Here is a 17,487-nt window from a genome sequence, read left to right on the forward strand (position 1 = left end):
TTCATAACCAGATATGCTACCGGTTCTTTTTTTTGAGAAATAACTCAATCCAAATTCTCGTAGTGCTTGTTGTCGCAGAACTGCATATGGATAAGCCTCTGTCAGAAAAAAAAAAAAAGAAGACGAAAATCAACCAAACAAACCCAAAGCATTTGAATTACAGTTTCGTTTGCTTTTCTTTCACCTGATGTTGGTTTTCCATTTCCTTCAAATCTTTCCTAAGTTTCTCAAAGGTTGGACGATCATCGGGATTCTCTCGCCAGCAGTCTTGCATGATTTTGTACCTACAAATTAGAATTAAAGGTCTCATGAGCTTGAAAGGTTCTCGATTTACTTCATTATATTTTAAATATCTTTCTTTGCTGTTGATGATCTATTGTAAAGGAATATTTTATTTTATCTTTTTTTTTTCACTGTTGAAAGTTTATCGATCATGAAGAGTGATAAAACAAATAAATAAAACTACGTGGATAACTCAAGGGATGAACAATAATTTGAATAATCAGGAGATTCCAAATTCATAACCAGGTACTTACAAAGCATTATCCACGTGTCGTGGTTTTGGCATTCTGTAGCCCTGTCGAAGTCGTTGTAACACCTCTTGCCAATTAAGAGATGGATAAGGCGAGCCACCTTAAGTGAAGAAGTTAAACATTAACTTGATTCGATCATTTTTCTTAACTTCTAAAGTGACGATCTTGTAGTTTAAAACGAGGTGTTTACGACTTTGGCCATTCATGTTCTTGACTTGGACAATACACGTCAGGTTGGGAATTAAAGAGAAGTCAAGTTCTTACATTCCATCAGCGAATGTAAGAACTTAACCTCTATCTTCTCTCTTCGTAAAAACTTAAAAGGAAATCTATTAGCGACTCAGCGACAGTTTACAAAAGAAAACTTTATAATTCAATTTTTTTAAACTTTAATCTTAGAGGGATGACCAAGAGCGATTTCATTTCGAGCAAACTCACATACCTATCGTGAAGATTTCGTAAAGCACAATTCCAAAACTCCACCTGAATTAGAGGAAACAAGTGAAACGCATACAAAAGATGTTATATTTCTTGCCAGAATCAGGCTTTGATAGGTTTATGAGACAGTTTACTACTTACACATCACTTTTCGTGGTATATCGTCCAAGCTGGAGTGCTTCAAAAGCCGTCCATTTCATCGGCACTCTTCGCTTTAATTCGTAGCAAATTACAAAAAAAATTGTGAGCAAATAATGTCGAAGAGCAAGGTTGTAAAATCATTTTGAGTATGTCTATGAAATTAGATTTCCAGATACCTCTGTTTTCCATTGGTAGGCACCTTCCAGGCCAACATCTCGAGCCATTCCAAAGTCAGTTACTTTACATTTCTCTCGCTCACCAACTAAGACATTGCGGGCTGCAAGGTCGCGGTGGATAATCTTTCAAACATAATGAAAAGAATAACTAATCGTTATTTCACCCTTGAAATCTATCCCAGAGTTAGGTTCCGCAAATGTGCAATAAAGCGGAGTATTTTTTATTGTTATTATTTCTTTTTTTAACACGTTCGAAACCTGTCTTTTTTCATTGATTGTTTACTTTTTTTAACTTTCTCAAGTGGTAAGATCAATTTTCATCGAGATACTATAACTTCCAATTTTTTATATCATAATTCCGGGATAAATATGACCGGAAGATGTCGTACATGACATTTTCGCTACACGTAAATGCAACAAATCAAGCAATTTTGAACCAAATCTTACTTTCTTGAATTGAATCATCGCTATGTTAAACTACACATCAGTATAACTCAATATAATTTACCATGAAATATACTTCACACGCCATATGAATAAGCTAGCCACCCACCCGCATAACTGTTACGTTCAGCCCTTTTGTGTATGTGTTTGAGGTAAGCGCAGTATTGGAGAACCCCACACAGCAATAACTTCGCCTGTTAGAGCGTGAGTACTCAAGTTATTGAGCTGTTTTTGAATGACGGAGGCAAAGAAATGTTTGAACGGTTCGGCTTGTTTTTGAGCTTTTAGAGAGCAATAAAATTATCAATGTACTTATTACTGGTGGAATAAAGATGACATGGTTTCTTAGGTAAGAAAAGAATTCGACATAATTGGTTGCCTTTTTTCTTTTTTAAAGAAGATTACCTTCTTAGACGACAAATATTTCATGCCATCAGCTACTTGCCAAGAAAACTTCATCAATTGCAGAGAAGTCAAACTCGTCTGTGGCTTAACATCTGGGTCGCTGTAGTAATCATCGTCGATATTTCGGCTCTTCTTTAAATAACCCAAAAGATCTCCATAAGGAATATGTTCGATAATTACAAGCAAAGGATCTGTAAAAGATTAAAAACAAAGCTGTCATATAATACGATAAACTAGTCCTAAAACAAAAGGATTCCCGTTTAAAATGAATGATATTCATCCGTATCAGACAATACTAATCAGCTAAGTTAAAAGAAAAACAAATTGTTAATAAGATGCCTATAAAGAAACACAGATGTCATTGGGAACGGAAAAAGAAAACAAATCAGTCTGCTTCGATACCCTCCGCACTTAGATAAAAATGGAATAGCAGCGGGCTCGTAGCAAGGCTCATGTGTATCATCCTCAGCAAAGATCTATGCCGTTGAGATAACCTATGCGTATCGAAAGAGCAAGAAAACGGTGGGCAACGTTAAAGCTCCGGCATCATACTATATTAATGTTAAATGAATCTGCAAAAATGGTGGGCATGGCATTAAGATGATTTCAAAGATAAAAGAGCATTTTAAGGTTAAACATTTGAATAATTTTTTTTTTCGTATGCTATCAGTTGGATCTAAGATTTTGTGTAATGTCACTGTTTCGTGATTTTATTTACCTGATACAGTGACGCATCCCAGCAGTTTGATAACGTGAGGATGAGGTTTGAGTTTCTTCAGAACTTCGAGCTCTGACAACAAATCGTTTTTTTCTATAACTGTACCGTTACCTAGATTTTTTTATGCAAGAGAAAAAAAACGCCATAAAATTAAGCAAGCATTTCAGAAATGTTATGTGTGTTTAAATCTATGAGAAAACGTGCATGAGTTTAGAGAACTAAAAGAATTTTATGCAAGTAAAATACCATGTAGCATTTTTATGGCCACCGTTATTCTTCCCTCTCTTCCTGGCAAATTTGTTGCTGTTCCTCGAGCGACTTGACCGAACGCACCACCTCCAATGACCTTCTCAATGATTACATTTTCTCTTTCTACTTCCCATGAGCGGGTTGCCGGATTAAGTGGTGCATATTCATTCATTTCTAAATTATTCTGCGTTAGTTCTGCGTGTTCCCTTTCCTCTGATCTTATTTCACTCAAGGGCATTAGTGGTCCTGAGTCATGATGCAAGACATCTTTATCATTGCTGTTTATTCTTCTCTCTCTCCCTGGCAAGTTAGTCTCTGTTTTCTGAGCGACTTGACCGATCGCACCACCTCCAATGTTCTTCTCAATGATTGCATTTTCCCTTTCTACTTCCCATGAGCGGGTTGCCGGATTAAGTGGTGCGTATTCGTTCATTTCCGAATTATTCTGCGTTGGTTCTGCGTGTTCCCTTTCCTCTAATCTTATTTCACTCAAGGGTATGAGAGGTCCTGAGTCACGATGCAAGACATCTTTATCATCGCTGTTCATTCTTCCCTCTCTACCTAGCAAGTTAGTCGCCGTTTCCTGAGCGACTTGACCGAACGCACTACCTCCAATGTTCCTCTCAATGGTTTCATTTTCTCTTTCCACTTCCCATGAGCGGGTTTCCGGATTAAGTGGTGCATATGCGTTCATTTCTAAATTATTCTGCGTTGGTTCTGCGTGTTCCCTTTCCTCTGATCTTATTTTACTTGAGGGCGTGTGAGGTCCTGAGTCACGATGCAGGACATCATTATCATCGCTGTTTTCGGGTTCAAGTGTCTCGTTCTGTAATTAAATATATATCGCTATTTTAATAATCGTTGTCATAAATTCGTTTGTGGATTAGTACCGAGAGGATCTTTCATAAGTAGCTAAAACGATCAGTATTAGCCAGGAACATAATAGACCTGCAGAATGCAGCAATATTTCCCCGTTTCAGTGATTGATGGCCTACCATGCAAACCTTTATTGTAGTGCATTTCTATTATTTCACTCTTCTGGTATTCACTTAACATCAGTACAACGGCTAAAATTTTTAAAAAAATTGTAGGTTTCTACTCCATGTCAATACGCGTAGAATTCAGCTGAAAACATTTTGGCTGATTTTCTTACTTACAATTTGAGGCCGAATTTGTTCCCGATGGACCGCATGTCGCCTGAAAGAAAATCAGACATTGGAAACAGCAGTTCTAAACAATTTATATGATCTTTTCTTAAAGTCAAAACTGACTAACAAAGAATCTTACCAGTTTGCTCAACCGGGAACAAGACGAAATTTCGTTTCTTCAAAAAGTAACAATGCCACAAATGCCTTACTAAAAGTTTCAAAGTTAAAAGCAGGCGCGTGTTGGTAAGCCCTCTCCAGCCCCCTGCTTAGGAATCAAAACCACCTTCCAACCGTATAATTTTTACCCACGAGCTGAGCTGTGGCAGGTCACAAGCCTTACTGTCAATCTTGTAAGACAGCGGGTATGTTATTGCTAATCTAAGCAAGTATATACACTATAAAAATGTATTATTATATATATAAATGATCTGCTCTCTGTTGATCACTGCAAATTTTGGGTGTATTTTGGAGCCAACGTCATTATTACAAGACCTACATGCCTGCAAAAACTCCTTCAAGGCCATCTAACGAGGCTGATAATTATCTGCTTACTGTTGACCACTTCCCGACTTTTTGGGGTATTCAGGAATAACCTCCACTGGTGTAAGAGTACAAGCTTGCAAACCCCACCCCAGGGTCATTCAACAGATAGATGTTTATACGTTCTCTACTTTTTATTTACTAGCCAGATATTTAACTTAAGTAACTTTATCTTACCGATCTCTCTTTTGACCTGAAAATTTCAAGAAAAGAAATCGAAAAATAAGTCAAAGATTGGATGTACCTATCAAATGATGCTAATAATTTTCTTATTCTATTCGTATGCCTGATGTTAATGGACAATTATGCATGTAAATAATCACTTGCAATCTATGTTCTTAGAAATTATAGGTGTCAACATAAATTCAAAAGAACCACTTTGTGAGGAGATCTAAATTTTTTTCCAAGATGCACATTTGCCTAGCTCTTCCCCCCTTTTTGGGTTTCTTTCCTTTGAATTTAAATTAGTTCGGACGAGTGCGCATCCCTTCTGAGAACCTCTAACAGTAGGTATGTTCAATTAAAATTATCATTTCTACTTACGTTTCAAGTGTCTCCAAGATTTGAAAATTATAAAAACTCCAAACACCAAGGCAAGTACTCCAATAACTGAGCCATAAATAGCATCTTTATTAACTTTCGTTGGTTCAGATGGAACAGGACTAGGAACAGGAACTAATTAGGAGTAAATTCGAGATTCATTGAACCAGTAGCAAAGCACGCATATCATCAGCCCGTTTGTTAAATAATCTAGAAGTTGACCAGTTCATCACAAAAAACTAAGTGAGTCTAAGTGTCGGGAGAAGAAAATAATTACTACAATTAGCTATAGTTCATACTTTAAGCTGTAATTATATTTAAGTATGAGTGAAAATTGAAAATTTAGCGAGCAATAATCTGAGCTTAAAGCAACGTTTACGCTCCTCTGGGGCTCCACAAACCCCCCACGTACATCCATGCCTCGCTAAGCATGAACCAATTGTTAAATAATTTAGCTGTTTCTGAGGTCACTTTCCCTCAGGCAGCTGTTCTCTAACAGCCGCTTTCACGGGTTGACTTCGTTGATGTTTTTCGTTGCAAAGCATTTTGCCTTTTACTTAAGAAACTTATACTGTATTCCTTGTGCAATCAATCGTAATATACGAATACGATCTGGCCCATACCGTTACATACACTCACCAAAGTGTTAGAGTAGGTGTTTCAAAAAGTGAAATTTTTACCGCTTAAACAATAAAGCTCTATAAATATTCTGCGTTCCTCCACTTTGTTGCAGGTTGCCGCCCTATTAACTAGGATGACGGGGTTGTATAAAAATATATATTACATCGTACCTTTGACATTAATGGTGGTTTTTCCTGATGCATTACCACATGGATTATTCGCCTCACAGGTATATTTTCCGGCGTCCTTGATGCTGATTTTTGAGAAAAAAAGTACATTGCCATTAGTTTTTTGACCACTGCTGTCCTTAATCCAAACGACAGTTGGTGCAGGGACCCGAGCTGCTTGGCATGACAGGTTGAAAGAGCTCCCTTCGATTAACGTATTATCCTGCATTTCTTCAATGGATGAATTCACTGTTAATGAAGAAGAAGAAATGTTTATTGTCCCATAAAGAATTTTACAAACTTAACGGAAGGTCAGGATTCACTCATGCAGACCGTCGAAGCTTGGTTAATGATACATAAATAAATATATTACTGCTCTCCATTAACATGACTTTAGTTAAATTTGCATACTAATGATCATTCTGTTATGAATTAGGAAATAAATGAGATGCAAGGAGCGCACCAATTGGTCAAAAACTTGTCGTTTATTGCATCAGTAAACTCCCCAGCTCATGTTTTGCAATATCTTCTCGTGTTCATTTTGTACTCTTCGAAAAAAATTGTCGAAAAAAAATACAGAAAAGGCAACAAAGTAGTATAGAAATCTCTTATGTCTGTACCAGTTCTAACAATAGGGTTAAATTGATATCCTTCCTACTTCTCTCATTATAGCATGACTGATGGCCAACATTACCACTTACCATAAACTAAAACATGTACGCCGGCGCTTAAGCCCGTCCTTATACCATTGTTCATCGCACATGTGTATCTAAACACTCCCTCACTTGACATTCTTCTCCTCCATACTCCAGAACTGCTGACGTAATCCACAAGGGAGCCATTCTCGAACAGTTGGTAGGAATGCACCGCGGGTATACTGTCAGCTGAGCAATCAAACTGTACAATATCATCTTTGCATACTCCCACCCTACTCGCCTCTAGCTGAACACTTTCTGGTCCATCTTAAAAAGCAAATCAGAAGCCAATAATCAACATTCAGAATTCCTACATGATTTTCCAAGAAAAGAAGCAATCATTAGTGGCGAAATCTTCAACAGGGTAACTCAAGTAAATAAACAGTGATTGTACAAAACTTACATTGCACCACTATGGTTAATGTCAGGGAATCATTGCCGCACACATTATTGGATTCACAACTGTATCTTCCTATATCACTTCTGCTAATGTTTCTGATTGCTAACGTTCTTGTTTTAATACGCTGACCACCAGGGTAGATCCAAGTTACCACTGATGGAGGTACAGCTACTGCTTGGCACAACAGGGTGACATTTCCTCCTTCAAGGACTGTTTTGTCTTGTATAGGTAGTATACGCGAATGAACTGTTACGAAACAATCATGAAAGTCATTCCTGTTGCGCCTTACAAAGAATTGAGAACATTTAGTTCTAAAATTTCTCAGGTGTGGGGCTCTAAGAAAGGTCATTACATTCCTTTCTCGCGGCATATAAAAATGTAGAGAGGCCTATAGCTGTTTTAGTTTTAGGGAAGTGAAGTCCTTGAGTGTTCCTCTGGGCCTTACAGAGACTTCCATGTGGAGGATTTTTGGAATTTTTTGGCCTCATTAGCATAATAGTTTTATTACGATGACTTTTAATTAAAAAAACAAATAGAATAAATTTACAAATTTGTTACACTTGAGGGAGGTGGCTGTGATCGGACGAGATAATGCAGTGGTTAGTAGTAAGGCCAGAGGTCCAGCGCAACAAACATAACTAAATTGGGTCTTTATAATCAGCATTCACCAAAGTAAGCCATTAAATTACCATCCTTTAACAAATGTTTGACCTTTGCTGAGAAAAAAGCATGGCATGACGCCGGACCTTTGTGGCCTTAAATGTTTTGACGAAAAAAATTATTTCAATTTTGTTAATAAAGAACAAGCTTCAATACCATGGTCGCCTTTGAACACATTTTGTGTTTTTAGACAATCGGATAAATTAAGCTTTCCTGCGTCCATTAGTCTGTAAATCTAAACACCGTCAGGCAAACTCCCTGATCTAACGTGCCTCCAAAACCTAAGTTAAAAAACGGTTTCTTTAAAGCCTAGACCTAGTATCCATTACTTACAGTTAACAATAACAACAAGTTCCGTGCTGTTGCCAGTACTTATGGCGTTCTTGGCCACACATTGATAAACAAACCTTCCCCATCTGAGCATCTTTCTCTTCCATACACCAGAGCTGCTAACATCATTTACGAGAGTGTCATTTTCATACAATGCATAGCCATCTACAGCTGGATTTCCATGGGATGAGCATTTAAAGATTATGGTCTCATTCTCACAGACAATGGACTTACTTGCCGACAACTGAACATTTACAGGAGAGTCTATGGAAACAACACAAAAAAATTGCTATGGCGTTGAAAGGAAACTCTACAGATACCTTCAGGGCTTGTTTTACATGAAGGTGGTAGACCCCAAGTAGGTGAGATAACCACCCTAGCCGTGGTTGCAAAAAAAAGCCCGCGTTTATCTTCAATCTTACAACCCTGGGATCTAGGGGTGAGGTTGCTGGTGCGCTTGCAATGATACAACATGAAGGCAACTCCAGCTGGGCGGGTTACTCACATGGCAAATTGCGACCCCGGCTGACAATGTTAACCTACTCAGCAGAGCAGGCAATCCGCTGAGGTGGGTTACCCCACTAATCATGCAAATGTGATCAAGGTAACCTAACAGATTATAAGGACAGGCCGGTTACATCACCTGCCTGGGGTCCCTTACCTCCACACAAAGAGGCCCTAAGTGAGTCGTTAATATAAATTAGATAACATAATGTATTTCTAATTTTCTCATAATCCATTCGACAAGACCAGTATTAAGAATAAAGGGTATTTATACTATTATGGTGGTCCTACGTCACCAGGCCTCATCCTAGGTTTTTGGCATACGTACATACGTATATTTGGGGTTTTTCTACCCATGTTATGTTGAAGTATGCAGATTCAGCATACTCTGAAAAACTTTGTCTGAATTTGTTTCAGTCAAGGTCATACCTTATCATTTTAACTTACATTGCAAGTCGATTGTTATTGTCTTTGATGCATTGCCACACTCATTACTAACTTCACATCTATATTCTCCTGCTTCATTCCAGCTAGCATTTGTAACCGCCAACAAATTTGAATAAACCCGCAGGCCACTGCTGACTTTGACCCAAGAGACCATAGGTGGAGGAATCCCTGCTGCTTTACACGGCAAAGTAATGCTGTTTCCTTTGGTTATTGTTACGTTTTGTATTGACTGTATAGACGCAGGCACTGTCATTAAATGGAAGAGATGAAGGAAACGCTAATATATCTAGGTAGCAAACACAAAGTTTGCTGACCGGTTGACACATAAAAAGCGTTAGCGATGAACGATAATATCCAACACCATTATGCGTGCACATGTCATAAGAACTACATAAAATTACACGTGGTAAATGATAGAAGCCATCTACGCTTTTCTGATAGAAAAGGCTTATATTAACCTGCATATTATGATGAGATGCAACTGTGCAAACGTTTCCCATAAAGCTATTTAGTCTCATCAGTCATGGATCATCCTCTTAAGTGCCAACGTTTGTCTTCAAATGAGAACGTGTACACTCATGAACGTGCCCCGTAACCTTATATCTTTGTTTATATCAAATGGTTTAAACAAGCATAAGTTGGACTAATTTCCTTACCATTTACGGTGACAGTAACACTCATGCTGTATTCTGTTCCTAGAGAGTTGTTGGCCACACATTTGTAGACAAACACACCTTCACTTTCCAAAGTCTTGCTCCACATCCCCGAGGCACTTGTGTTTAAAATGGCAGTTTCGTTCTCAAACAGCTGGTATAACGTCACTCCTGGATTAGCATTAGCTGAACAGTTAAAGCTGATGACTTCTCTTGTACATGCTTTGTTTTCCACGGCAGAACTCATTAACTGGACATTCTCTGGTTTGTCTAGGATAGAAGAAAGAGACAATTAATAAACAACATTTCACTGATCCCATAAGCTACATGTACATATTTTACAACCAAGGTGTCTTCTTCTTGCCATGGTTGATGGAATGCTGCCTGACATTTCTTTCATCGCTGTAACACAGTTTTACGATAAATCTTTAGGTAGCTAAATTTTGATAAGCAAATAAACCTTTGAGCCAGTTTAAAAGGGCTCTGCCCATTAGTTTAGCTTATGGTGGCTTACATAGCCCAAAGTTCCTTATCAATTTACCCAATTGTTCCTTAACAGGTTGCAATATATATTTATCTATGTCACCACCATGGTGTAATAGCCTCTTGGAAAGATCCTTGATTCAGGCTTATACTGTGCCTACAATTAACATATGAGTTCCATGTTTCACGGTCATCGGCAAATGAAAATTCAGCTTTTTATCGGAATAAAAAGAAATGTTTCAGTGATGCTTTTGAGTCATGAACGCTATAAATAAACAAGTCTGTCCAAGAAACAAAAGTCAGAAAAGTAAATTGCTGTGATAGCAAGAAAAGATAACTTTTACTTACACTGAATATCAATGGTTGCCGTCTCTGTTGCATCGCCACACTCATTACGGGCTTCACATTTGTATTCTCCAACTTGACTTCTGTTAATGTTTGTAACCTCCAAGTTGTATCCACTAACAGGTTGACTATCAGGTGTCATCCAAGACACCATTGGTGGAGGCATTCCCGATACTTTACACATAAGAGTCACATTACGACCTTCAGTTACACCCTGATCTTGCGTTATTTGGATAATTGAAGAAGGTTCTGCAAAATTTGACAATGAGGACAGGTTCAATTAGCAGCCGACCACTAGTTTGTGGCCTTAAGCACAACCATCGCTGCTTTCCTGATACACATGTGCAAGTATTCCTCTCTAACTCGATTGCCTTTTACGAATAACATAAGATTATGTACGTTTACACCTGACTGCAAAAACGTTGACACCTAGAAGAATTTAGCAATGAGCGATGAGACCCAGCTGCTTTATGGGTAAAAATGTACATGATAACCTTATTTACATTTGTGGCAAATGATTGTATCCTTCACATTTTCCTGAAAAAAAATTATCATAAACAGAGATTTTCCATGAATAATGGAATGTTATTAAACGAACATTTCCCATACAGCCGCTGAATCTGGTCATTCATGGATCATGCTTTTGGAATGTCAACGTTTTAAAAATCGAGTGTCTGCGCACTTGTGCAAATGCTGTCTTTACGTATGCAGTTTTTCAAATTGTTCTCAAACAAGCATAACTTGGACTATTTTGCTTACCATTCACGGTGACAGTAACACTCATGCTGTATTCTGATCCTAGAGAGTTGTTAGCCATACATTTGTAGACAAACACTCCTCCACTATCCAAAGTCTTGCTCCATATCCCCGAGGCACTTGTGTTTAAAATGGCAGTTTCGTTCTCAAATAGCTGGTATGACCTCACTCCTGGTTTAGCATTAGCTGAGCAGTTAAACCTTATGACTTCTCCCGTACATGCTTTGTCGTTCATGGCAGAACTCATTACATGGACATTCTCAGGTTTGTCTGAAGACAAAAGACACAATTTACAAATAAAATTCCATTGGCCTTTGTAAGGTACATTTTACAAAGTAGCCAAGGAGTCTCCCTCTTTACCTGGCTGATGCTGAAGCTACGAATAAACAAGCCTCTCCAGCAAAAAAGTTACAGAGAAGCAAATCGATATACTGTGACAAAGAAATACAAGACAAGGCATGTAGCAAAGGATAACTTTTGCATGTACTTACACTGCACATTAATAGTTGCCATTTTTGTTGCATTGCCACACTCATTACTGGCTTCACATTTGTATTCACCTTCTCGAGTCCTGTTAATGTGTGTAACCTCCAACATGTGTCCATCGTGACGCTGACCACCAGGCTTAATCCAAGACACTGTTGGTGCCGGGAATCCAGATACGTAGCATGACAGAGTCACATTGTGACCTTCAGTTATATTCTGATCTTGTGTTATTTGGGTGATTGAGGAAGGTACTGTAAAAGAAAAGGGAAGATGTGGAAGAATTTTAAAAGTAGCCAGTGACCAGCTTGTGTACTTTAACACCTGCATCATTTCATTCCCAACTACAATGTGCCCATAATTCCCTTCGACTTAATTGCCACCAACAAACATCAAGATATTTAAGATCATGCACCTATACACTAGATGGCTAAATGATAGAAACCTAAAAGCGTTAGCGATGAACAATGAGACCCAACAGCATTGTGCGTGCACATGTCCATAATAACCACATTAAGTATAGTAAGTAAGTAAGTAACTCGGGTAAATGAGGCTGATTAATAATTACTTTAAGTAAGTAAACAATCTTAACTCTTAAAAATTATAACAGTGAGATCTTGTTAGACTATATATTGAAAATGTAGCTCTCTTACAGCATTCTTAAATTCCTTAGGAATTTTCGTTGAGCGAAGTTCATCCGGTGAGGAATTCCACATTTTGGCACCAATAAATGATGTAGAATTAGAGCCAAAGGTAGCAGTATTCTTAGGTGGGACGAAAAGCTTGTTGGTGCCTCTTAAGTTTTTCACATTATTTCGTACGACAAACAAATCGCTTATATATTCCGGTAACATGCCATTTACAGCTTTAAAAATCAATACAGCAATTTCCTGTAGTCGTCGATTGGACAAATTTAAACTGCAGTATCCACTACCATGGAGGGGCACCCGTCTGTTATAGACACCCCTTAGAGCTCTCGCATTAAGCCTTTCCAGCTTCTGATTATCAGACTTTACAGTTAAGCCAACAGTAAGTGAAATAAGACATTACGTACGAGTTGTAGAGGCACATTTTCGAGGAAATTGGTGGCATGTTCTTTGGTTTGCTAAAACGTCTGACTACTTGCCAACTCTCTTAGTAGTCTTAGTAACGTGTTTGCTAAAATTTAGCGAGTTATCGATAGTTACACCTAAAAGATCTAAATGGTCTACGATTGGAACCTGCTCATCATTAATAATAAAGGAAAGATCACTAGGAGAGCTTTTTTGAAGAAGTCCTCAATCAAACAGTAAAAGTACCGCTGTCGTCAATGTCCTCAAATATATATATGCGACGCCAAATGGAGTAGAATGAAAGTCATCGCGAAATCGCTCGGGATCGTAATTCTTAAAAGTGGGTTTTTCCACGGTTATAGCGCAAGACCTAAGATAGTGTGACCTGCTGACAGCATAGACCAGGTGATGGTCACTTAAGCCCAAATCGAAAGTGCCAGACGTTAAAAAAGACAGAATTCTATTGGTCAGGATCACGTAGATAAGAGCACAAGCTCTTGTATTCACTCTAGTGGGATCCCTGATTGAGTTGGTCAAGTTGTATTCATTCATTAGGTCCAGTAAGGTTCTTACCCCCCCGTCCTAGATTCTTTGTCCGGATGGGAGATATCACAATTACAATCACCTAGGATCCGGCTAAGTTGTCATAACGCGGAGAGGCGTTTAACAGCATGGAGTTAAACTCCGGGGTTCCCGCAGATGTTTAGTTACAATTGGTGGCTTATATGTACATACAAACAGTGTCCCTTTTGATGACCTCCTAGGCTAGACCTGCAGAGCAATAGATTCGATGTAATTGTCTTCGTGTAATCAGGCCTCTTCTATATAATATAAACCGGGAGACTTTCTCCACATCGATTACGATCTTTACGGAACATCTCGCACCCTTTAATAAAGAACTATGAATCGGGGAAAGCTCTATCTATCTTTGTCTCAGCAAGTACAAAAACATTGAAAACATCCTCTAGTATCAATGACTTCACTTCGAATAATTTAAAACCAGCCACACAATGTACATTTAGGTATGCGATTCTTAAATTGCGGGTATGGCGTTGTAAAATCGCACTGAGATCAGACTTGTGCACATATAGCAAAAGGAGATTCCTTCACGTTACTAATGTCAGGAGCGTCAACTACAGACTCTACATAGTCAAAAACATCAGAAAAAGGAAGCTCTTTCTAAAGTTGACAACTCATAGCCAGAAATTCCGAATCGCGCGCGCGCAATAGACCACAAGACTTAGAATTTAACGATCTTTTAAACTTGCTGAAGAATAGAAGGATCAGTATGGGATTCGTATAAAACCAGTTTATAAAATTCGTATAATGGACGTAACCCCACCATCCCAATGCCAGTTCGAATGATACTTATCAGTACTTTCATGGAAGAATTTCTTTGTTTTGGCAAATCGAACACGAATCGTTGCGATTTTCTCGGTTATTACTTGCAGCGTTTTATTGCGAAGAAGTGCCCTTTAAAGCTCACAAAATGGCACCTACCTTCGTAAATGCCACTCTGAACATCTTAACTCAGCCGAAATCCTCTCCTGGTATCTATCCATCCCAATCAAATTTTTTAAGTTCAAAGATGTCATTCCACATTTACGGCAACTCGGACTTTGTAAACCCTGAAAATATTGCGGCTTTGTTAGCCTTCTTTCAGCAAATACGAACGCATCCACGAGCAGTAATCTCACTTCGATCGTGCGGAAAAAAACAGTATTGAAAGCCTCTCTTGCTCGTACTAAATGCTGAACTGAGATGATCGCCATTTTCATACCGTCAGCTTAATGACAGCTAAGACTGGTAACCAGAAGGGGGGATTACGAGGCTGGAGGCTCAATGCAACAGCCCTTTTTCGTGGAAATTTAAAAAATTTTTTTGTTGGTTTCCCGCGGAAAAAAAACCAAACAAGAATAAAAAATGTCTGATCGCTACCCGGTCCGTGATCCTTCTTGTTTATATTTGCGAACAAAACAACGTGAAGGTGGTAATGAACTTGTGTTCTCGCTAGCAATTAAGAATACTGCACTGATACAGTGGCACAAATTGAAAAAAGCATTGACATGTTAAATGGAATCATCCCTGGTCATGCGTTAAATATCAGTGGAGAACGTGATCGAATTGAAGGCCGACTTTCAAAGCACTGTTCTGTTGCTTCAATCATAGATCAGATTCTGAACAGAAAAGGAAATTTTAAAAACAGAAAGGGACATGAGGAAAAATTGTGTAGGCTGACTATTTTGAAAAGTAAAGTGATCCCGCTAGAGAAGTGGGAAGTAGATCTATGTGCCATTCAGTCAAAACTTGAAAAGGAAATCTGTAACTGGAAAGCAAAATATGAAAATCTTGTGGAAGAAAAGGAGAAACTTGCCGAAAAAATGCCTTCAGAGATTGGAAAAGGTTATGCCAGAGAAAAGGAAAGAACAAGAAAACCGAAAAATTAAAATCGACAACTGACTAAGTACATTGACAGGTTACATAATAAAAACTTGGGGATTCGCAGAGAAGCTGGAATTCCAGACCTCACAACAAAACAAGCACAAACTGGAAATTAAAAGAACTAAAGGCTCAAGCACAGAAAGCACTTAATCTAGAAGAAATAATTGGCCTGGATCTACAGCTTTTGAAACTTAAAGACCCCAACAGTTCTGATAGTTTTTCTGTAGACTTCTCAACCAAAATCCTCCCAATCCATAATTAGAACATGGTAGTGTGGCTTCCCCAAAATCAAAATATGAATAACTTCATCGTAATGACAAAACACAGTGGAGAGCATACCCTTTTTAATGTAAATTCTCACATTTACATTCAATGTTGAATGAAAAGTTATTGAGGCAAGTGAAATGTATGGGCACAAAGATGTATGTTCACTTGCAAAGCAATGTGCCTCACCAGATTTGAATGTACACTTAAAACAATTTATGTACACAGCCAACAAAGTTAAAATTTACAGATTTGAATGTACACTTTCAAAGATAAATGTACACTTAAAACGTTTATGTGCCTTTTTGATACAGAGTTGAATGTACACTTATAAAAAAGTTGTACATACTAAGAAAGATGAATGCACACCTGAATGCACTTACTGACCACTTACACTTGGCATAGCCATCTCAAAATATGTTCCACTGTCTCATGCAAAAGTCATAATTTTTATTTAATCTGAAAAGAGCATATTGGGAGAATATTTCTTTCATTTTGAAATCACATGTATGATTACAGACCAAATTGCACTCTGCTCAGTTCAATTACCACAATTAATTTTATTTAAGTAGCTCTTCATGATTCAATCATTTGAAGCCACTTTGGTAAAATTAAAAGAAATTTTCTCCTGATATGCTATTGGTAACAAAGTAGGAATCCAACCCATTCACATTTCATAGGGTAAAAAACCTTCATTCTTGGCCATGAGAAACCAATCAAGAATCTCACCCAAGAGGAAAATAAATAGCATTGAAATCATCTTTTTCAAAAACTGTCCGTCTCTCCCTTGACACTCCCTTACCAGCAACATTCCCGAAAAAACAACCTTACAGGCAAAAGTGACCGCGATTTTAAATGCCGTTCGACCGCTACCCTAAAGTCACACATTTTCTGGAATTATTGCAACGTTCGGGCTTGGCCTGTTGAAAAGTTCCTCGCATCGAGGTAAGATACCTTCCTCTGGCTCCACGAGGCCTCGTAAGGCAAGTAGCCCTTCCATTGCACCAAGTACTCTACCTAATTTAATGAAAGGCAAAAAAAAGCCTGTGCTGATTTAGACTGAACTTAATTAAAAATATATAAACACAAGCGAGCACGTGCGAAGACAGGCACTACGGCCAAACACTTACCGTTTCATCTGTTTCCCGTCTTTCGACAAGCCTTTCGACTTCCCAATAAGTCGATCTTCTGTACTAGATTAATCTCTTTGGCTGGACAAAGTCGGCATACGGGGATAAAATGGGATTTAAAAATAAAAAAAAATTCCCTTCCGAAAGTTTTTCGCGCGACGATATTTTGATTTAAACTAAGTATTGCCATAAACAGATAGACCAATCACACGCTAACTTTCTTGACAGGCTGTCATGTGTGCTGGCGCGTAACAGAAATAAGTACCACCCACTTTGGTTCGGAATTTCTGGCTATTAATTGTCTCCTACCGCAGGCAGTGAAACCAAAATGGCGGATCGCGATGAAGCGTGATATGGTTAAAATTCGTCCTTGCGAAATGCTATCGGTGTTGAAACAACACTCCGAGTCGCCCTGGGATGTTAACTGATAACTTGGCGAAAATTGGACATCGTTAGAGACAGTCAGGACGCCAGAAATAAATAAAAACGAAATAAAAATGAAGGACGAAGATTACACACGTCTATTCGCCATAACGGTCAGCGGTTGCAATGTTTCATCTGGTAGATGGTGGAGGCCAACAACCCTTTCCTGAGAGAAAAGGCTTATCATAAACAGTAAAGTACCATGAATATTATCATGGAATGCAACTGTGCAAAAATTCCCGATAAAGCTGTTTACATGTAGTCTCATCATTCATGAATCATCCTTCTAAAGTGTCAATG

The 17,487-nt window shown here is 38.3% G+C and overlaps 1 protein-coding gene across 2 annotated transcripts in view; it reads right to left on the reverse strand.

Moving 5' to 3' along the window:
• The window catches only part of LOC113678970 (uncharacterized), a 41,071-nt gene that overhangs the window by 2,191 nt on the left and 21,393 nt on the right, over positions 1–17,487 (reverse strand). Inside the window, exons 7-27 of one of the 2 annotated variants that reach the window (XM_089208934.1) lie at positions 11,885–12,130; positions 11,397–11,663; positions 10,641–10,886; positions 9,813–10,079; positions 9,157–9,402; positions 8,209–8,469; positions 7,219–7,461; positions 6,822–7,082; positions 6,124–6,369; positions 5,336–5,467; positions 4,970–4,985; positions 4,262–4,301; positions 3,102–3,930; positions 2,856–2,966; positions 2,138–2,328; positions 1,289–1,411; positions 1,113–1,183; positions 976–1,016; positions 537–633; positions 185–284; positions 21–98 (exon numbers count right to left, since the gene is read on the reverse strand). In XM_089208934.1, coding sequence (XP_089065060.1) covers positions 45–98; positions 185–284; positions 537–633; positions 976–1,016; positions 1,113–1,183; positions 1,289–1,411; positions 2,138–2,328; positions 2,856–2,966; positions 3,102–3,930; positions 4,262–4,301; positions 4,970–4,985; positions 5,336–5,467; positions 6,124–6,369; positions 6,822–7,082; positions 7,219–7,461; positions 8,209–8,469; positions 9,157–9,402; positions 9,813–10,079; positions 10,641–10,886; positions 11,397–11,663; positions 11,885–12,130 — 4,088 coding nt within the window. In that variant the 3' untranslated portion in view covers positions 21–44. The remainder of the gene's footprint in view (positions 1–20; positions 99–184; positions 285–536; positions 634–975; positions 1,017–1,112; positions 1,184–1,288; positions 1,412–2,137; positions 2,329–2,855; positions 2,967–3,101; positions 3,931–4,261; positions 4,302–4,969; positions 4,986–5,335; positions 5,468–6,123; positions 6,370–6,821; positions 7,083–7,218; positions 7,462–8,208; positions 8,470–9,156; positions 9,403–9,812; positions 10,080–10,640; positions 10,887–11,396; positions 11,664–11,884; positions 12,131–17,487) is intronic. The other variant, XM_089208935.1, reaches the window with a different exon arrangement.

Source organism: Pocillopora damicornis, chromosome 6, assembly GCF_964200805.1.
Source record: "Pocillopora damicornis chromosome 6, jaPocDami1.2, whole genome shotgun sequence".
In the NCBI taxonomy this organism is placed as follows: domain Eukaryota; kingdom Metazoa; phylum Cnidaria; class Anthozoa; order Scleractinia; family Pocilloporidae; genus Pocillopora; species Pocillopora damicornis.